Source organism: Natator depressus, chromosome 1 (genome assembly GCF_965152275.1).
Source record: "Natator depressus isolate rNatDep1 chromosome 1, rNatDep2.hap1, whole genome shotgun sequence".
In the NCBI taxonomy this organism is placed as follows: domain Eukaryota; kingdom Metazoa; phylum Chordata; order Testudines; family Cheloniidae; genus Natator; species Natator depressus.
This window is the reverse complement of record NC_134234.1, coordinates 306,198,199-306,220,188: the sequence shown is the minus strand read 5'-3', so window position 1 is coordinate 306,220,188 and position 21,990 is coordinate 306,198,199. Positions and strand designations below refer to the sequence as shown.

The 21,990-nt window shown below is 44.1% G+C and overlaps 2 protein-coding genes and 1 long non-coding RNA gene across 3 annotated transcripts in view; 1 reads left to right on the top strand and 2 right to left on the bottom strand.

The window, feature by feature from the left end:
• SLC13A1 (solute carrier family 13 member 1) overlaps window positions 1-21,990 on the top strand; it is a 68,482-nt gene that overhangs the window by 31,719 nt on the left and 14,773 nt on the right. The window contains exons 9-11 of the mRNA XM_074942341.1: window positions 13,579-13,677; window positions 13,773-13,874; window positions 20,246-20,349. Coding sequence (XP_074798442.1) covers window positions 13,579-13,677; window positions 13,773-13,874; window positions 20,246-20,349 — 305 coding nt within the window. The remainder of the gene's footprint in view (window positions 1-13,578; window positions 13,678-13,772; window positions 13,875-20,245; window positions 20,350-21,990) is intronic.
• LOC141980758 (uncharacterized) lies at window positions 1,144-3,587 on the bottom strand. The gene is made up of 2 exons (XM_074942342.1): window positions 2,260-3,587; window positions 1,144-1,601 (listed from the first exon to the last, which is right to left on the bottom strand). The coding sequence occupies exons 1-2, from the start codon at window positions 2,762-2,764 to the stop codon at window positions 1,396-1,398; spliced, it is 711 nt and encodes a 236-aa protein (XP_074798443.1). The 5' UTR covers window positions 2,765-3,587; the 3' UTR covers window positions 1,144-1,395.
• Window positions 5,029-20,927, bottom strand: LOC141980759 (uncharacterized). The gene is made up of 3 exons (XR_012637600.1): window positions 20,737-20,927; window positions 10,843-10,909; window positions 5,029-5,265 (listed from the first exon to the last, which is right to left on the bottom strand). It is a non-coding gene; the product is annotated as an uncharacterized LOC141980759 (long non-coding RNA).

The following is a 21,990-nucleotide window of genomic DNA, read 5'->3' as shown; positions in this document are numbered from 1 at the left end:
TTCCCCTGCCCTGAAGTGCAAGAATACCAAGATGAGAGCAGCCCTCACAGTTCACAAGTGAGTGGTGATAGCCCTCTGGAAGCTTGCAACGCCAGACAGCTACTGGTCAGTCGGGAATCAATTTGGAGTGGGCGAATCTACTGTGGGGGCTGCTGTGATCCAAGTAGCCAACGCAATCACTGAGCTGCTGCTATCAACGGTAGTGACTCTGGGAAATGTGCAGGTCATAGTGGATGGCTTTGCTGCAATGGGATTCCCTAACTGTGGTGGGGCCATAGACGGAACGCATATCCTTATCTTGGGACCGGGCCACCAAGGCAGCCAGTACATAAACCTCAAGGGGTACTTTTCAATGGTGCTGCAAGCACTGGTGGATCACAAGGGACGTTTCACCAGCATCAACGTGGGACGGCTGGGAAAGGTACATGACGCTTGCATCTTCAGGAACTCTGGTCTGTATGAACAGCTGCAGCAAGGGACTTACTTTCCAGACCAGAAAATAACCGTTGGGGATGTTGAAATGTCTATAGTTATCCTTGGGGACGCAGCCTACCCCTCAGTGCCATGGCTCATGAAGCCATACACAGGCACCCTGGACAGTAGTAAGGAGCTGTTCAACTACAGGCTGAGCAAGTGCAGAATGTGCATTTGGACATTTAAAAGTGCGCTGGCGCAGTTTACTGACTCGGTTAGACCTCAGCGAAACCAATATTCCCATTGTTATTACTGCTTGCTGTGTGCTCCACAATATCTGTGAGAGTAAGGGGGAGACGTTTATGGCGGGGAGGGAGGTTGAGGCAAATTGCCTGGTCACTGATTACATGCAGCCAGACACCAGGGCAGTTAGAGCAGAGCAGGGCGCACTGCGCATCAGAGAAGCTTTAAAAACCAGTTTCATGGCTGACCAGGCTACAGTGTGAGTTCTGTTTGTTTCTCCTTGATGAAAACCTGCCCCCTTGGTTCACTCTGCTTCCCTGTAAGCCAACCGCCCTCCCCTCCCCCCTTCGATCACTGCTTGCAGAGGCAATAAATTCATTGTTGTTTCAAATTCATGCATTCTTTATTAATTAGTCACACAAATAGGGGGATAACTACCAAGGTAGCCCGGGAGGGGTGGGGGAGGAGGAAAGCACTGGGTGGGGTGGGGGAGGAGGGAAGGACAAGGCTTTTGGGGCATCTGGGAGAGGAGGCTATGGAACTTGGGGAGGAGGGCGGTTGGTTACACAGGGGCTGCAGTGGCGGTCTGTGCCTTTCCTGCACCTCAACCATACGCCGGAGCATATCAGTTTGAATCTCCAGTAGCTTCAGCATTGCATCCTGCCTCCTTTCATCATGTTGCCGCCACCTTTCCTCTTGATCCCGCCATCTCTCCTGTTGCTCCCACCACTTGTCCTCTCATGCATCCCTCCTGTCCTCGTGTTCATTTTGTGCTTTCCTGGACTCTGCCGTTGTCTGCCACCATGCATTGTGCTGGGCTCTTTCAGTTTGGGTGGACTGCATGAGCTCAGAGAACATTTCATCGCAAGTGCGTTTTTTTCGCCTTCTTATCTGTGCTAGCCTCTGGGATGGAGATGCTAGTTGCAGCGTTGAAACATTTGCAGCTGCAGGAGGAAAAAAAGGGAGATTAAAATTGAAAAAGACACATTGGCCATTTAAAAGGAGAGGCTGATGTTTTCGGGTTAACGTGCAGCACAAACCCAACTAAACTCCCACACACACCCAATTCTCTGGGATGATCACTTCACCCCTCCCCCCACCTCGTGGCTAACAGCAGGGATGATTTCTTTTCAGCCACAGGCAAACAGCCCAGCAGGAACAGCTACCTCTGAATGTCCCCTTAATAAAATTCCCCTATTTCAACCAGGTGACCATGAATGATATCACTCTCCTGAGGATAACACAGAGAGATAAAGAACAGATGTTGCTTGAATGACAGTAAACACTGGGACCACACGCTGCCATGCTTTGATATGCAATGATTCCAGAATACGTGCTACTGGCCTGCCGTGGTAAAGTGTCCTACCATGGAGGACGCAATGAGGCTGCCCTCCCCAGAAACCTTTTGGAAAGGCTTTGGGAGTACCTCCAGGACAGCGTCATTGAGATGTCCCTGGAGGATTTCTGCTCCATCCCCAGACACGTTAACAGATTTTTCCCGTCCTGTACTGGCCGCAAATGCATCCCAATTCTTCAGGGCAAATTAATCACTAAACACGCTTGCTTTTAAACCATATATTATATTTACAAAGGTACACTCACCAGAGGTGCCTTCTCCATCTTCAAGATCCAGGAGCCCGGGTTGTGAGGATACTGTCTCCAGGGTGATAAACAGTTCCTGGCTGTCGGGGAGAATGGTTTCTCCGCTTGCCTGGTGTGCGCTATCTTCAACCTCCCCCTCCTCATCATCTTCCTCATCCCCAAAATCCTCATCCCTTTTGCATGAGACTCCTTTGCAGGAGTTCACATACAGGTGTGGGGTAGTTGTAAGGGCACCCCCAGGAATTACATGCAGCTCATCATAGAAGCAGAATGTCTGGGGCTCTGACCCTGAGCGGGCATTTGCCTCTTGGGTTTTTTGGTAGGCTTGCCTGAGCTCCTTAAGTTTCACATGGCACTGCTGCTGGTCCCCGTTATGGCCTCTGTCCTTCATGCCCTTGGAGATTTTTTCAAATATTTTGGCATTTTGTCTTTGGAATGGAGTTCTGATAGCACAGATTCGTCTCCCCATACAGCGATCAGATCCAGTACCTCCCGTTCGGGCCATGCTGGAGCTCTTTTGCGATTCTGGGACTCCATGGTCACCTCTGCTGATGAGATCTGCATGGTCACCTGTGCTGATCAGCTTGCCATGCTGGCCAAACAGGAAATGAAATTCAAAAGTTCGCGGGGCTTTTCCTGTCTATATGGCCAGTGCACCCGAGTTGTGAGTGCTGTCGAGAGTGGTCACAATGGAGCACTGTGGGATAGCTCCTGGAGGTCAATACCGTCGAATTGCATCCACACTAACCCAAATTCGACCCAGCGATGTCGATTTCAGGGGTAATCCCATCGTGGGGGAGGAGTACAGAAATTGGTTTTAAGAGCCCATTAAGTTGACAAAAATGGCTTCATTGTGTGGACGGGTGCAAGGTTAAATCGATCTAACACTGCTAAATTCGACCTAAACTCATAGTGTAGTCCAGGGCTAAGTCTCCAACTTGAAAACAGTGGTGACGAGTCTCATATGATTGATCAATTTGCATAGCTTGGAATTTGGCTACACATGAAGCAATTTCAGGACATAGCAGGTTCCAACAGGTACACAAATATTGCTTCAAGAAAAGAGGTGCAGGTGATTCCTGGGTAGTAGCATGTGGAGGGTTCCTGGAGAGAAGCTAGAAATTGTCCAATTTCTGCTGATGACTCAAAATAGATTTGTTAGCTTTTAAGGCATTCTTAAGTATTTACCTAAAGCATTCTGCTAGTCGATTTGTAGCAGGATAGTATGGTGCAGAGCATATGTGCTGAATTTTAATTGAAGCTAGGAACCTGTGAAATTCTTCAGAACAGAACTGAGGTCCAATGTCACTCACCAACTGTACCAGTAAACTAAACTTGCTAAACAAACTACAGCTATGTCCAATAGTCTTAGTGACTGTTGTAGAAGTCATTCTGAAAACTTCTGGCCATTTTGAACATGCAATCTTCTAAAGGTCCAGCAAAGTCCACATGAATATATATTCAAGAAGTCTGAGGCCACGACCAAGGCTATAGATGAGATGGGTCAGGATCATGCTGAATTTGCTTACGCATAGTACAGCACTTTACATTCCTCTCAATAGCTTTGTCGGTCCCCAGCCACCAGATATGACTCCAGACTATGGTCTTCATCCATACAATGCCAAAATCACCTTCATTAAGAGCTTCCAAAACCTGACCCTGAAGTGATTTTGGAACATTCACTCACATTCTCCATAAAATGCAACTATGATTCACAGATAATTCATATTGACGTGATATGAATTGTGTAAACTGGGAATTATTTTGATCCAATGCCATACCCTGTAGTACCATTCCCTTCATAAGCAAAAACACATTATCCTTAGCAGTTTCTTTGTGGATGTCTGTGCTAGTGATGAGTAACCTATCCTTCAAATTGAGATAGAACACTTCATCTGAGGATACTGGTCTGCATGTAAAACTGGATTCAGCATTGCTTTGAGATCTCCACAAATTTGGACTGAGCCTTCCTTCTTGAACACTGGTACAATAGATGTAGCCCACGCACTGTGTGAAACCAATAACAAGACTCCAATGTTCACTAAACAGTCCAAATCAGCTTCTACTAGAGGCTTCAGAGCATAAGACATAACTCTGAGGTTGCAATATTATGGTTGGCTGTCAGACTTAACAGTGAGCTTCACTGACATGTTGCTCTGTCCAAAGATTTTGAAACAGAGCTTGAAGTGTCTGTCCAGTATTTCTTGAAGATTTTGAAGTGCTTTGGTGATTGCCTTGATATCAGTTCAATTCACTTTGAGCATCTCAAGCCAAGATCTGCTAAATAATGGTGGATACTTTTGTTCAGTCACATACAAGGGTAAAACAACTGATAGTCCATATAGTTTAACTTTTACCTGGAGTAAAAAGAAAAGGAGTACTTGTGGCACCTTAGAGACTAACCAATTTATTTGAGCATAAGCTTTCGTGAGCTACAGCTCACTTCATCGGATGCATACTGTGAAAACTGTAGAAGATCTTATTATATACACACAAAGCATGAAAAAATACCTCCTCCCACCCCACTCTCCTGCTGGTAATAGCTTATCTAAAGTGATCACTCTCCTCACAATGTGTATGATAATCAAGGTGGGCCATTTCCAACACAAATCCAGGTTTTCTCACCCCTGGATTTGTGTTGGAAATGGCCCACCTTGATTATCATACACATTGTAAGGAGAGTGGTCACTTTAGATAAGCTATTACCAGCAGGAGAGTGAGTTTGTGGGGGGGGGGTGAGAAAACCTGGATTTGTGCTGGAAATGGCCCAACTTGATTATCATACACATTGTAAGGAGAGCGATGTGAGCGAGTGGGAGGAAGGAGAGTGGGGCTAGTGACCCACTCCCAGTCCTCCTTTCCACATGGCACACTATTTGCGTCCTTCCTCATGTACCACAGGGACAGCAGGAGCCACAGCAGGAGCCTCCCCATGGTCACTCTGGTTGCCCTGGTCACCCTTCAGTCCTTCCTCTTCCACTTCCTCTTGTTCACCTGTGGAGACACCTGTGGAAGCATTGTTAATATTGACAGTTGCTGATTGAAACAATTTTAACTGATTTTGGTGCCTCCAAAAAGTTCCCAATTTGCCCCCAACCTTTGCATGTGTATTAGTAGTCAGAAGGACCCTCACAGGGCCTTGCCACCTTGGCTTTAAAATTCCTCTAACTTCTGGGTAAATACAGCACCTTACCAAATCCCCAACTTCAAATGCAGGTTTGTCCAAACTGCTGTTAACATCCAGCTGGGTTTGATTTTTTTTCACTTGGTTGTATAAATCCTTTAACTCTCTTTCCAGTGCCCTGATGTAATTCTACAGCCTGTCTGCAAAAAGCCCCAACCCCTCCCGCGGGGAGGATCACATTACTAGGCATTCTCATTGCTCTTCCTGTCATTAGTTCAAAGGGTGTCAGCTAAGTCAGCCTGTTTGGGCTTCCTCTGAGCCGATACAATACAGCAGGGAGCATACAAGCCCACCCGTTCCCTGTGTCCAGTACTGCTTTTGTTAAGGCTGCTTTTATTGTTCTATTCATTCTTTCCACCATTCCTGAGGTTTCAGGGTGGTATGGTATATGGAATCCTTGCTTTATTTCTAGTGCCTTACATGCCTCTTTCATTACTCGCCCTGTAAAGTGAGTTCCTTGGTCAGATTCTATTGACAATGGCAGACCCCATCTGGGTATTATTTCTTCTGCTAGGATCTGAGCCACTGTTGTGGCAGTACAGTTCTTAGTGGGGAATGCCTCTACCCACCGGGTAAAAGTGTCAATAATTACCAAGATATAAGTGAACCCCCTGCTTTGTGGCAAGGGTCTAGTAAAATCAATTTGCAGATTCTGCCACAGTCCCTCTGGCCATGGCTGGTGATTCAGGGGTACTTTTTTCCTTCTCCCCACATTCACTTGTGCGCATCACACATCTTTTGAGAAATTGTTCCAGGGCAGCCCTCACTTGTCTCCACCCCAGATGAGCTGGAGAGTGGATGGCATGGAGCAGCAGAGCCCATATGCACTCTGGGGCTACCAGCTTCCCCCTTCCCCCCCCCCCCTGGCCCATATCAGAGGTGATTTTTATACACACAGCCTTGTTCTTCCAATTTACTTTTCTCTTCTGGGCTTATGGTTGCATATAGTTTTTTTTAAATTCACCTCTTCCTCTGGTACTGTAGCTGCACAGACCTTAATAGGACTTGCATGTGCAACTTCTTTTGCACATTTATCTGCCCAGTAATTTCCTTTTTGTTCCTCACTTGAGATTTTATGTGCTTTTATCTTTACTACTGCCAGTTCTGATGGTAGTTTGACAGCTTCTGCTAGTCTTTGAACTGCCTCCATATTATTGATGGGCTTGCAGGTTGTTGTTATAAAACCTCTTCGTGACCACACATCCATGTAATCAAGCACTACTCTGAATGCATATCTGCTGTCTGTATACATAGTGAGCTTCTTGCCCTCCCCCACTCTCAGAGCTTCAGCGAGAGCTGTCAGCTCTGCCTCTTGTGCTGACTTGGATCCATCCAGCTGTCCTGACGCTATCACTGTTCCATCACCGAGCTCCACTGCCCATCCGGTGTGTGGCACTCCATTTTCATACTTTCTTGATCCATCTACATACAAAACTATATTTGGATTCTCTAATGGTTCTTCCTTAACTTTTCCCAAAACTTCCTCTGCCCTATCTATGAGACACTCATGCACCTCTCCTTCTATGTTCAGGTATTCAGCTACATTTATTCCCTTGTCCCTTACTATAGAGAAGTTGGGGTTTTGCAAACACAATATTGATTCCCACTGACTCCTCCGGGCAACTGTTACAGATCTTAGCCGCCCTGTATTAAGGAGATCAATAAGTGTGTATGTAGCACTAATTTCCCCATGAGGGTGTATGATTCACAAGCTTTTACCGCCCACAGTAGAACAATCCAGAGCTGCTACACACTCCTAGTCCCTGGGATACAGGGGGTCTTAAGGTAGCTAGGTATGGACTGCTTGTCACCTGTCTCAGTACAGCTGAGTATTGAGCCTCGCTGCGGCTGCAGGAAAGGTGGAACGGCTTTCCCATATCAGGTAAGCCCAGGCTGGGGGTGGAGGCTAAAGCCTGTTTTATTTTTATAAATGCCTTCTCTTGTTCTGTGCCGCATATTACTGACTCGTTTTCAGGCTTTCCCCCTCTAGTGAGGTTTTGAATCAGTTCCGCCATCTCTGAGTACTCCAGTATATATGTTCTACAGTAATTAAGGAGTCCCAATACCTTCCAGACTTCCTTAACTGTCCGTGGTCTTTGTAACTCTCGAATTGCCTGTTTTCTAACTCCCTGTGCTATGTCATGCCCTAGATATAAAACATGCTGCTGCTGTAACTGAGCTTTCCTCGCGCTTAATTTAAATCCAGCCTCACTCATCCAGTCTGTTTACGGTTTTTAAATGGTCCTTTTCATTTGAACTGGTAATTAGCAAGTCATCTACATGCTACAGGATCACTGTGTCCCCCTCCAAGGATACTTGTGCTATTATTTCTGCCATTGCCTTGTGGAAGATGGGGGGAGAATTATGGAACCCCTGAGGTACTCGGGTCCAAGTGTACTGCTGGTCTCCCACTGCAAATTTCTCCTGACTCTCCTTTGCAAGGAGAATACTCCAAAATCCATTAGCTGTATCCAGGACTGAGAATACTGAGTGTCCTGGTTTTAGCAAATTAAGGATGGTGGCAGGGCTTGCCACAACAGGATATGCCTTTGGAGTCACCCGGTTGATGTGGGTATAGACTATAGTTAACCTCCTGGTCCCGTCTGGCTTCCGGATGGGCCAAATTGGGGAGTTAGTTGTGGAGGTGTTTTTTTTTTAATTACCCCTCTAGATTCCAAATTAGTGATTATATTTTTAACTGCCTCTAAGGCTTCTGGTATAATTGGGTACTGCCTGTGGACTTTATGAGTTGGTCCTTTTACAGATATAGGTTTCATGTTTACTAGCCCACAATCTTGTTTATTTGTTGCCCACACTTCAGGGTGAAAGGAACACAGTGTTTTTACTGGACTTTCCCCCCCCCCCAACTTTGGTATTATTGCTTTACTACTGGCAATCATGGCTATATTTTGAGATAATCTCTCCTGTTTGGATCCTCTGGCCCATTCAGTGCAGCTAGCTCTGGGGTTGATTATTCCCCTGAGCTCCTTAAGGAGCTCTATGCCGCAAATTGTGTCTCCCCGCTCGGGGCAAACCCAGATTTGACTGACTGTGACCATATCTTCAAATTCTATTTCTACTGGCTGTCTTAGGGTTGCTTTTAATCTTCCCCCTCCCGCCACTTCAATCCATCTGGTTCCACGGGTGAGGGGGAGATCTTGGCTGGTTATCAATACCGAGGCTCCTGTGTCTATTAACATACTGCACGGTTGGCCCCCCTACTGGGATCGCCTTCAGTTCCAGCCCCAGAGGCCACTGATACCTATTTGCTAACCAGGAATTTGAGCAACTCCTGCATATGTTTATCCTTTTCCTGTTCTTGGGTGCTAGTTGTATCAGTTTTATTCTGCTTGTTCAGCCACTGACTTTCCTTACCCGCCCCCCCCACCCGGGGGGGAGGGGTGGAAGCAGCTTTCATTTAGGTGGCCGCTCCTTTTACAATTACTGCATGTTTTGATTTTCTTTTAATCTTTACAGTCACGTGCCAAATGTCCAGGCTTATTGCAAGTGAAGCAGATGGTGGTTCTGACTGCATGAACTGTTGCAACTTCCTCAGAGGGGATGGTTGCTGCTACCTTTCTTTTTTTCCTGTTATCTACTTCTGTGGCCCATTTCATTACTGCTGAGTATGTCTCTCCCACTGAGATGCCTAATGCCAGGACTGCTTGTTGGTCTGCAGACAGCCCTTCCTTTAGAATTTAGCATCATGGTCTCGGGATGTTATATTCTCCAGACCTGAATAAGCTCAAAATGCATTTCATTTCTTTTCAGCATAGGACATGGCAGACTCCCCTTTCTGCTGAACCACTGATTGCAAAGCCCCCCAGTTACTGGTCTGGGCTCCTAGAACAGCAGATAGTTCATTCCTGAATTCTGTTACAGTGCCTGCATCTGGGTTTGGAATTCCTGCTGGTTCTTCAGTCCAATCCCCTCCCGAAGGGCTGGGGCTATGATCTTCAGCCCAGTGCCCCATCTTCCATTTATCTTCTAAGTTGTCCCACACATCCCTGGGGCATTTGACTTGACCAGGATGTGAACATCCTTCCTATGGAGGCCGTGTATTTCAGTAAGGCCATCCAGCTTGTCCCAGAACTCAGTGTTTTTGTTATCACTTTTGAGTTTGGGTAAATCAGACAACAGTGCCTGTTTTTCCTGGGGGGGTGAAGGGATGATAGATTTCAGTGGCTTCTGTCCTGAGTCCCCTTACTTGTTCACCCTCCACCTTAACATTTCTGAACCTTCTTAGCTGTGTTTTGATTGGAGCCATACACTGTACTTGCTGGGGCAATTAATCCTTGTGGTGCCCCTTCATTAGCTCTCTGGGGGCTTAAATTTGGCCTTTCACATGAAATAATGTATGGAGGGGGGTTCTGTTCCTCCCTTTTGTCTTGTGCTGCTGAATTTTCCCACAGATAGTTAATCAGTGACCCCGTTGTTGGGGTTGGCTGACAAATGCCGGGAGTGGGCTCTCCCCCTCCTGCTCTGGACGTGTGTCCCAGGCATGGTGAATGTAGTTCTTTTGTTCTGGGATCTTTCCAATTTCCTGCCAATTACATGGTTTAAAGCACAAGCTCTTATGCTTCACAGCCTATTCTCAGATTTTAAAGTTGCAATTTCTCTTTCTTTTAGGTTGAGTATATCCAATATTACTGCCTTGTCTGTTTTGTCACTTTTCTGATTATTCCACCAAGTAACCAGATCTGCCTTTGGTCCAGAAGTGGAATAGTTTGGTTTTTTAGCTGCTGTTTGTCGGGTTTTGACATGTTTATACTCCAAATATTCTCGAGGGCTGATTATCGCCTCTCCTTTTGATGCCATGGGCTTTTACTCACCCTGGCTGCTGACCTTGTTTGGAATGTACATCTTCCCTCTTATTTCTGTGGTCTCAATCTCCACAAATGTCAGCCTTAATGGGGATTTACATTTCCCCTTTTGAATACTGTGGTCTAAATCTCCACACTGACAGCTTTGATGGGGATGTATGTTGCCGGCCTTATTGGAGACTTGTGCTATTCGAAGGCAAGTACGTCGCATGCCGAGGGTGGGGGGGGGGGCACTCCCCTAGGGCTTGCAATGTTACGTGCAATGAGGAAATGGGACCACCAGTTTGTACTGCCTACCGCTCGCGTACCCAGCCAGTCCTGGGCTTAACTCATAGCCAATCGCTTGCTGGTGGTTTGTCCAAGTCCTCCGTAACACACCCCTTAGTTTAAACAGTACATAACCCTCTTGCACATGTCTCACCTCCCAACTGGTACCTTTATTAACCCCTCTGTTTATACTACCCGTGTCTAGGTTCCTTTGCACTTAAATTTAAAAAGTGGGAACAAGATGTGTCCGAAAGGGGATAAGAGACTTCTATTCCTGGCCTAATGAAGTGGTAAATTAAACATACTCACCTCGTTTTGGATTTCAGTCTCAGTTCCTCAATCAGTTCACAAGCTTGCATCCCGGGTGAGCCCCCATCTGAAGGAACAGAATATGGACACCGTGTAGAATCAAGCATGTGGGTTTATTACGCACAGTGCTGGCGGAGTGTCACCTTGCTTATTAGGCTCAGAGACACTGCCAAACAATTGATTACAATGCATTCTATGGATTTTCCATGGGCGGAGGGAAATGACAGGGTAGGCAGTCCCAGACCCCTGGATAGGTCCAACAGCAAGACAAGATAAGCAGAGTAGCCAAATAGTCAAAGATTACATAATGTTTTCGCCCATGGTTTCAGGTTAACACATGACACTTAATTAGTACACAGGTGTTTTCCTTTAAACAATATATAGAGTGTGTTAGTATAAAATATATATGTTGAATTCTGATTTGGGATCCATAGGAATGAAGTAGCTCCCCTGATTGTCCGACAGGTACACACCTAGGAGTTAAAGCAAAAGGACAAATGAAAAGTATATAGCAATAAAGATTGTCTTTTAGTTGTTCATTTGTGTTTCTAAGACAGGCACTGGCAATGGCTTGGAGAAGAGCTGCACATCTGTGAGAGGGAGGATATCATATCTCATACTGACATGTTTGAACCTCTTCCATAAACTCAAGGCTGGTGTGTAGGAAGGCACCACTTCTACAGAAGAAACAGGACCCCTTTCATTCCTTTGGTCTGTTTGCAACTTTGAGATAAAGTCCCCAATTATAATTTTCACCTGGCTTCTTGCTGACCAAGCTTATCTTAGCAAAAAGCAAGGTTGTCCTTTGTTTGTTCTGCTACTTAGCTAATATTGTTCACTATTTGCTAGGCCTCTGTCTTCTTGACCAAACTCTGGATTTTGGGCCTGTAAAAAGAGCTGACACAGTCTATATAGCAGGTTGTAACATAAACAGCATATGGATTTTATCCCTTCACAGAGAATCCCATCTCTGTGGTTTCCATTGCAACTGCTACATCAACAGCCTTTCTGAATGTAACCTCTGTTACAGCCAGTAACTTCATTCTAATGTGGTCATTGTGTAATCCAGAGACTAACTGGTCATGCAGGGCATCACTTAATGTTTCTCCAAACTGACAATGCTCTGACAACTTCCTGAGAGCGGCAACAAACTGTGCTACCGACTGTCCACTTCCCTGATGTCACTGATGAAACCACTATCATTCAGCTATCATCAATGGGATAGAAGAAAAATATTCCTGCATTCCTGCATACGTGGCAGTTCTGGGCATAGTTGGAGACACAGCAGTCCATATGGCATCACTGTCAGTAAGGTTGAAATTCTTTGTCCATCTGGAATGGTGTTGCAGGTTACAAATTGCTCAGAATGTTTGAGGTACACCACCCATTATTCACCAATATTGCCCATAAAAGCTGCCTTTTTACTGCTCTCCTGTAGAACTTCGCACCTCCTGCACTTCTCTTCCACGGGGAAATTCTTTCTTTACCTTCCCCCCCCCCCGCCCCCCCAATTGTACACTATCTTCTCTGGATCACCCTCTGCTGGCTGTGTTCTTATACTGCAAAATTCAGAATTCTTCCTTTGGCTGCATTTGGGCTCCCTCTGCTGATTATAGATGCTGTAGTGCAGGCTAAAGGCTGTTTGCCTGCCTGCTTGCACCTGGTCAACAAAGATGGCTGCTTGCTTCTACTTCACTGTCTTGTTTGAACAGCTCCTTTGTTCTGCTTCTAATTGCCTACTTCCCCCTCTGTAGCTAACTAGTTCCCAGGAACAAAAGTCTGTTACCCTGTGCCTCTAGGTGAACTTTGTTCCCCTTTCACAGTATTATCTGCTCACTCTTTCTCTTTGTTAAAAGAAAAAAGAAAAGGAGTACTTGTGGCACCTTAGAGACTAACCAGTTTATTTGAGCATGAGCTTTCGTGAGCTACAGCTCACTTCATCGGATGCTTATTTGAGCATGAGCTTTCGTGAGCTACAGCTCACTTCATCGGATGCATAGCATATGCATCCGATGAAGTGAGCTGTAGCTCACGAAAGCTCATGCTCAAATAAACTGGTTAGTCTCTAAGGTGCCACAAGTACTCCTTTTCTTTTTTCTTTTTACGAATACAGACTAACACGGCTGTTACTCTGAAACCTTTCTCTTTGTTGTTCAGGTAATGGGAGCACTGGACGCTCATGGGATATAAATCCTGTGTGGCCAATGTTATATTTCTGGACCCAGCAGAGAAGGAGAGAGTCACAGACACAGAGGGAACTGATAGAAAGACAGCTGTTTGCTGTGCTCGCAAAACTGAAACTAACACAAAAGTGAGATTTTGCACTGCAGAGGGCAGAGTGCTCAAACATTTAAAAGGGACAGTACATTACAGGAATAGATCCCAGGGCTCTTCATTTCCCAGTCCGGTGCCTTAGCCACTAGACCATGATGCATCCTTATAGAACCTAGTGATGTAGGTTGCCTCCTCTCCCTTAATGACAAGCCTGAGTGTTGGGCTATATTTTGCTGCTGCTTCTGCCAAGCTCCCATTCACTTGTGTAGACTCCAGTCTGCTCAGGTTACTCCAAATCAGTATTGTAAAGTTCAGACTGTGCACAATGAAATAGGAGATAATGAGCACTGGCTGGTAGAACTGAAATCTTAGCCTAGTAAGTTGGTACAATTAGCTGGAAAGGTTGGGATCTGTGACTATCCTGTAAGAATAACACTCCATTATTGTTGACTTACATTCCAGTTTCAAAGAAATGTTCCGATGTGGCAAGGAAAAAACAGCCAGAGAACAGGCCTCAGCACAGGTGATTAAAGAGGAGTACACAAAGCTTGGGCCAATAAGGTAACACAGACGGCAAAACACCAGGCCATTTCAAAACAAGCACAGATTTAAATTTAAGGAAATCCAGACACTAACAAATTGTGCTTTTGCTGCAGCTACCCAGAAATTGTTACCCTTGTCCTGTTCATTTTAATGGCCCTCTTGTGGTTTACCAGAGAACCTGGATTCATCCCTGGATGGTCTTCTCTTTTTCCTCAGTAAGTAAAACAGCTGAAATACCAACAATGACTGTACTGTATTTAATTAAGGGTATGTCTTCACCAGCCGCCGGATCGGTGGGCAGCGATTGATCCAGCGGGGATCGATTTATCGCGTCTAGTCTAGATGCGATAAATCGACCCCCGAGCGCTCTCCCGTCGACTCCTGTACTCCAGCGCCGCGAGAGGCACAGGCGGAGTCGACGGGGGAGTGGCAGCAGTCGACTCACGGCGGCGAAGACACCACGGTAAGTCGATCTAAGTACGTCGACATCAGCTACGTTATTCATGTAGCTGAAGTTGCGTAACTCAGATCAATCCCCCTCCCCCCCCCAGTGTAGACCAGGGCTAAGTGTTTGCATTTTCTTCCAGATTTAAAGTGAACTTTAGTACTTGTGAAAGGCCGTAGACTGACAGCAGTGGAAATCTGTGTTTATCTACAAAATGGGTACAGCACAGGCACCAATATTATTTCTTTATACCGTATTGAAAATGTACTAGTACTAAAATGGACTAATTTTACAGAACAAATTCAAGGACATGGTGGACATTTGAGGCACTTCAGTCTACTTTCAGACATGCCCAGTGAGTGAGGCTGACTAAGAGGGTGGGGATTTTGTAGTTATCTGAGAAATGAGATTAATTATGAGTGGACACATCTTGGTGGTTCTTTTGAGTATGTAAAAATGTGCTTTGTTTAACTCACTGCTTATCCGCAATGCAGAGAAATGGGGTTTTAGGGTGGATTCGAATGCAGAGAGAGGTTGTGATTTGGTGAATAACCAATGAGATGACCAAACCCAAACAAGTACAGCAAGCTTCTCCAGACTCTTCCCACCCTCCAGCTGAACCTGGAGGAAATACCTCCAGGAGGAAAAGGTATTTCAATTTCCATGTTCTTTCAGTCCTTAGCCTCTCTGCTGAAACGCCAAACAGTGGTGTCAGATGTGATGTAGACAACCACCTACTAGGAATTCAGTTGAAAGCACCACCTTGTTTCAGTCAAAACAGAAAACAAACCTCTTGAACCATCATGACCAGTGTGTTACTTAAATGGAATAACCACATGTACATAACCTGTGCCCCTTTCTCACCTTCCCCTTCCTTTTTGCCTGCATGCAGTGTTGTTTTAGTCATGTCAATCCCAGGATATTAGAGAGTCAAGGTGGGTAAGGTAATATCTGTTACTGGACCAACTTCTGTTGGTGAGAGAGAAACTTTCAAGCTTACACAGTGTTCTTCTTCAGATCTGGGAAACTAACTCAGGGCAGGTCTACACAGTGCAGCTGTACCACTGTAGCGCTTAAGTGAAGTCTCTCCTGTTGGCATAATTAATCCACCTCCCTAAGAGGCAGCAGCTATGTCGATAGTAGAAGCTCTCCTTTCATCACAGCACTGTCTACACAGAGGGGTAGGCAGTTAGGTCAGTATAATTACATCACTCAGGGGTATAGATATTTCACGCTCTAAGCGACATAATTATACCGATATAGGTCTGTAATGTAGACCTGGCCACAGAATGTCACAGCTGAAAACAAGGTGGAACGAATTGTTTAGCATCTGTAATTAACACATATTTCAAGGGACCATTCATGGTGAAGTGGCCCATTAACACCTCTCCAGTTGGGGAGGGGGCTGTTTATGGCTTATTACAACAATCTATAATCCACTAACAACTCTCCTGAGCTGCTTTGCCTTCCCCCCTCCCTATTTCTTTTCTCCCTCTGACTGGAGGGGTGTTAATGGGCCACTTTAACCACCTTGTTTTTCTTTTTGCTGGTTATGTCTTCCATTTGGATTCGAAGGTGTTGGGGGCAAGGATCTGTCCTTTTGCAGTTTTTCTGTGAAGCAACTAGCACACTTGTGTGTGTCATAAAATAATAAATATCAATAACTTCATGCAGACCATAATGCAGCCACCAAATAGTGCATCTTTTGGTTATTTCTGGGCTTGAAAGGAATCCATCTGGCAACCTACATTAAAATGTCCTATAACACTTTACCTGATGCCCTCCATCCACTCCTCCCTGTCCTACCTCACTCTTACATCGACTCCATAGTTTCCACACACAACTCTATCTTTTCATCCATTCTCAGGTATTTTTGCACTTCTCTCAAACAGCCATATTTATCCCACACATGCCCAGGCTTGGCTCACTCCTTGCATCTTCTTTGTCTGCTGCTGCTTGTGTACCCTGAATGACTCTTGAGAAAATCCAGAAACTAGTTCTGCATGATTCCTCCACACAAGTGCATGCTCTGCTTTCAACGCCCTCCTCAACCTGCAATATCTGACTCACTTCTTCTTCCAAAAAAAAATCAGTGTGAGCCAGTGTGAAACAATCCCCCTCTCCCTGCCCCATTTCCCACAGCCTGCCATTTTCTCCTCCTTTAGCATGATCTCTGGTTCTAAAGTGTCCAACCTCCTCTCATTTGCATGTCCTTCAATCCAGTTCTGTCTCCTGATCTTCTCAACTCCTCCCTTTTCATCACCCTTCATCTCATTCTCTCAAAAAGCCTGTATTGACCCCACTTGCTTATCCAGGTATCACCCCATCTTCCTTTTCTTCTTTTTTCAAATTTCTTGGGCACTTCATCAATAACTCAACTCCATTCTTACCCTTCTTGGTCTGTCAGCTGCCTTTGACATGTTGATCACTTCACTATACTGAAAACTCTCCTCCCCAACCTCACTATTCTCTCATCTCTTCTGGTTCTATTCCTACCTCCCTAACCAATTCTTCTGCATATCCTCTTGTAGCTCCTCCTCCTCTTCGACTCTCCAGCTGTCTGTTGTTGTTCCCCCTGGAGCCTGTCCTTGGCCCCACTCTTCTCTCTATATATATCCTCTCCTTGGGCAAACCTCGCTCTGCTAGCTTTAAATACTATCTATAATGACGCCCAGATCTATATCTCTATCTCAGCTGGGATAGTAAGTTCTCTCATTACTGTCTATAAATAAATACACACACACAGTCACTTGCTTTCCCAAAACGTACACCGGGAGGGTATCATAGGGAATAATTAGTTAATGGTTGTAACTCTTTGAAAAAGTAAAGTGTTAAGTAGAGTTATTTTGTGACACCCAAAGAAAGATCATCAGTTTATCCTGATCGGTATAAAGCATCTTGAAGTTTTAAAATTGTTTTTTTATCTTTTAAACATATTTCTTCAAACAGTAGCAAAAATGCAAAAAAAAAAAAAATAAAATCTATCCCCACAGCAACGATAGAAGAGCTTCTGATCTTGCTCTTGCTCTTGAAGCAACATCTTTTTAAAGAAGATTTTAAAGTGCTGAGCTAATCAAGCACTCAGCCAATCAAGCAATCAAGCTGCCTTGACCATGCCTACCTGCTTTAAAATAGCATGTAATGCTCATATAGCACCACTGAATGACCTATCCCTGATACTAAAAAAGCAATTGTAAACAGCTTGTTAAAGGTGCACACACTGATATGTTCCTATATTATCTTCTCTGTTTATTGTTTATCAAACTATCTTGATCTTAAAAAGAGATAAGTGGAGTGTAACTATACTATTCACTATTTACAGGTACTGCACAAGTGTGTTACTTGTGGATGTCCTTTAATGTTTTCATTTGGAATAGAATGCAAACACGTGCCATTTCACATTAGGCTAAATCATGTTGTATTGTATGATAGCTGACCTAACCTGTTGAAATACAAAGCCTGTACTTCTTTACAATGAAAGCATAAGAAATAACATGTCTTGCTATTCAGTATTCTTCTTCTTATAATTAATTAATTGTGTAATAATTTCCATAAAAATGAGCAGTTATATTCTTATTCTTATAGTCCTCCTTAGATTTATCATAAATATAGTTTTGTCCAAGTTTTGTACATTGCAGTTTCAGCAGGGAGTTGAGAATTTGTTCAGGGGGTTGAATTACTTTCATTTTAATATAATAATGTACTGTGGAGTGTGTGCAAGGATGACATATATTGATTATATTTTATTATTCAATTCTAATACTAGGCCATCTACATGCATTTCTGGAAGGTGTTCAGAGACCACAGTGATGAATGTGGGACAAGAACCTGAATAGAATCATTCACATTAGGTTGCACTGGGCCTATTTCCCAGAATTGCTTCAAATCAGCCCATTGTGAGATTTCCTTACAGGACAGTACTGAGCTGATATATGGGGCAATTATTTTTATAGGACCTCATGCTGATACATATTTTGTATCCATGTATCACAAGTCAGGCAAATAGGTGCTTAAAATTCCTATATTTCAATACACAGTGATCTTTGGAAAACTACAATTAGAGAGACACCCATGCCCATCAGGCCAAACAGCAGTGACAGCTGCCATTTTTTAATTCCAGTTCAGGTACTGTTCTCCTTTTAAATCCATTTCTGTGTATGCAATATAGTCCCAAGAGCAGATTTTCCAGGAATAATGCAATTGCATCAAAAAATCTAATTCTGTAACCTCACTATTGTTCACAGACGTGTCTGCTGCCTGGACATGGTAGTTGCAGGCATTATAGCATTACAAGCCGAATCCTACATTCCAGTACAACTCCCAGTGAGTTCATACCAGAGTGCAGAATAGGATCCCCCTATAAATTTCTGCTTGGAATACCAGGGAGTATGTGACTGTGTCAGGGGTGAAAGTAACTTAAAGGACTTACCGGTACTCCAGAGTCCTGAGCAGGGGTGTGTGGCCTCGACCGGAAGAGGTGTGGCCTCAACAGGAGGAGGTGGGGCTGGGCCCTTTAAATCAAGATTTAAAGGCCCCAGGGCTCCGGCTGCGGCTGGGAGCCCTGGGGCCTTTAAATCACCCCCAGAGCTATCAGCTGCAGAGGCGGCTGGGAGCCCCGGGGCTCAGGGGCGATTTAAAGGGCCCCGGGCTCCAACCGCTGCTACTGCAGCAGAGCTCCGGGCCCTTTAAATCACCGCCGGAGCCCTGCCGCCGCTACCCCAGGGGCTCGGGCGGCGGTTTAAAGGGGCTGGGGAAGCCGGTCCGGTCCGGCTTACTTTCACCTCTGGGCTGTGCTAGGAACTGATGAAGCTAGTGGGAAAGTTGAGCAATATTGTCACATGAGTATTGTACATGCGGCCATAAGGATATTGCAGTAGCAGGGGCATTAATGTGTCCTACATATTTCTAAAAATAATAGCTTGCAAAAACAAATCTTTTCCGCGGTGGCAGACAACAGAACAAAAATATGTTTAAAGCACACTCCCAGCATTTATGGACCATTCCTTTTTTTACATCCTTAAGAAGCTAGCTAGCAGCATTCCTTTCGCATGAGAGTTTGTGGGACAAAATTAGTTTTAGAAGAGCTATGAGGTGGTTTCAGTGCAATATTCATATTAAAATGTCTTTGAGTTTCACTCAGCACTGTTAATAAATCTAGGATTCCCTAGGTTGCCCTGTTGGATTATACAATGTTATAAAGTGTAAGAAAGTGTGATGTTTTATTCCAAGGAAATAGCTAACATAATATAAAACCTAAGGGCCAAATTATTTCTGGAACATACTAAATCAGGATAGGACTAGAAATATGTGGAAATGTAGCATGATGCTGCAAGGAAAAATACTCTGTATCAATCCAAAAATAAGGAGATTCCCCCCCCCCCCCCAAAAAAAAAAACCACTAACAAGACATTGGCTCGGATCCTTCTCGCTCAAGCAAAATTCTCATTCTACTTAATGGGAGTTTTGGCTGAGTAAGAAGTGCAGAATTGGACACAATCGACTAGATCTTTGCCTGTGCCTGAGAAGCACACAGCATAAATTGGGTGAGTATTTGTGTGTTAAGGTGGTATAAAGTTCACCTTTTCATTCCTCTGATCCTGAGCCTGCTCTGTGCTGAGCTGATCCCTGTAGTAAACAGAGCAGTGTAAGGGCTACTCTAATTTGCACCACTTGCAAACAGTTCCAAGGAGCTGAAAATACACTAAGAGATAAGTGCGGCATAGGGGCACCCCACACTCTATGGTTATGCCTCCTACGGTAGCAGCAGAGAGAGGTTGCCATAAAAGACTCCATGTCATCTCTAGATCATGAGAGGATCCCCCTCTGGGCAGGAATGATCTTCCTGGGACCAGTTACATTGGCTCTATTGCTAGATTCTACCACTGGGAGAAGTGCAAAGCAACTATATTACACCCAAGAATCTGGCCATTTTTTGTGTGGAAATGGGAATCTTTAAGTACCATATAACTACAGATTTATAAACTTGATAGAATGCGACAAATTACTGTACAGTCACATGCAGACTAAAAGGTTTAGTATTTATAATATTGTTATATAATATTTCTACAGAATATTTATTTTTCCTGGAGCTGTATATCCTTTATTCTTTCTTTACTAAATATACATTTAATCTCTCCTTAGATACCCAGGTTTTGCTACAGATTCAACAGCTGCCTTAATAATTGGCCTCCTCTTCTTCGTTATTCCAGCAAAAATTTTGTCTAAGACTTCAAATGGAGAAAACAGTTGGGTATATTTTTATTGGAGCTTTGCTAGAGCAAGGACTGTAGGTGACCCTATGTGAATATAATTCAGTGTTTGGTCTAGGAAATCTATCAGGTATTTAAGCCCAACAGGTACAGATTTTGTTAAATAAAAAGAAAAGTGGATAGAGGGTGGGAGTTGTTAGAAAAACCTGATAGAAATAGAAAAATGTTCATGATATCAATTCAAATAGTTTTTGTTCCCATTTAAACCTCCCCCTGCAGTGCTAGAAACCATAACACAAGAGCGCTGAGTTAACTCCTGAGATCTAGGGCTCGTCTTCACTACTGGGGTAATTCAGCCTAAATTACGCTACTCCATCTATGTGAATAACGTATCTGGAGTCGACGTAGTCTAGGTTGACTTACCTCGGTGTCTTCACTGCACTGCATCAACGGGATACCCTCTCTGGTCAACTTCCCTTATTCTTGTCGAGGAGCTGGAGTACCAGAGTTGACCGGAGAGCGCTCTGCCATTGATTTAGCATGTCTTCACTAGACCTGCCAAATTGACACCCATTGCATCAATTGCAGCAGTGTCAATCTCCCTGGTAATGATGACAAACCTTCAGAAAGCAAAATTGACCTATGAAGAGAAAATGATACTGAGCTTCATTTCAGTGTCCAAAGCGAGTGAAAACCAAATAGAACAAATTAAAAATAGCTGGATAAGTGGCGAGAAGTACATTTGATTGTTAAAATTTTTGGGCCAGATTTTGTTCAGTTTCACTCACGTAAATCCAGATTAACTCCATGTAACACTGAATGTTACTTTACATATTATTGTTGCTATGGTACATAAACTAGCTACATGTGTTCATAAAAAGGGTTCACTGATATGTGCATATATGGGCCGGATTCTCATTTACAATAAGGTGGCTTTACATAGCTTTGGCAGTGGAAAGAGGTTTTTAAAAGGGCATATTGGAAAGGGGCCTTGAAATTTACACTTGCTTTAAGGCCCACTTACACTGGTAGAGTTGTGTAAAGTCTCTGTAGCATAAATGAGAATCAGAATTGTATATATATACTTTTTCCTAGGTAAAAAGTGGGGGATTTTTTTGTGGGGGTGTTATTGGTTTGTGGGGGGGGGGTTCTTTTCTCACTAGGGGACTAATTCTGCCACCATCACAATGAGTAGTACCTTAGCAGGAAATTAATTCCTTGCCAAGGAAATCAAGTGGTAATGCTTGCAGAGTAAGAACAGACTCAGTGTAAGGGCAGCAGAAGTTCACTCTAAGTAGGATCACTCTTAGTGATCCAAAGCCCATTGAATTCAGTGGAAAGCTTTCCATTGACTTCAGTGGGCTTTGGATCAGACACTAAAGTTTGTTTTTTAACAAAATATTTTCAGCTCTTATTTAGATTAACCTTAGGAAAATATAAAATGGTGAATGAGTCTATTTTCATTCCCTTCTTCTGTTTTAGAAAGTAATTTACCTAGATTAGAATATGACCCGAGTTTGAATTCTGTATGTACTCAAAACTCCTACTGATATCAGTAGATTTTTTTAGATGAACAAGGAATACAAGATCAGACCCTAAATGTGTCTCAGTGAAGCCCAGAATTTACACTGCAATCTGTTTAAATAGAGTAGCCATCTTGCTGCATTAGTCTCATCA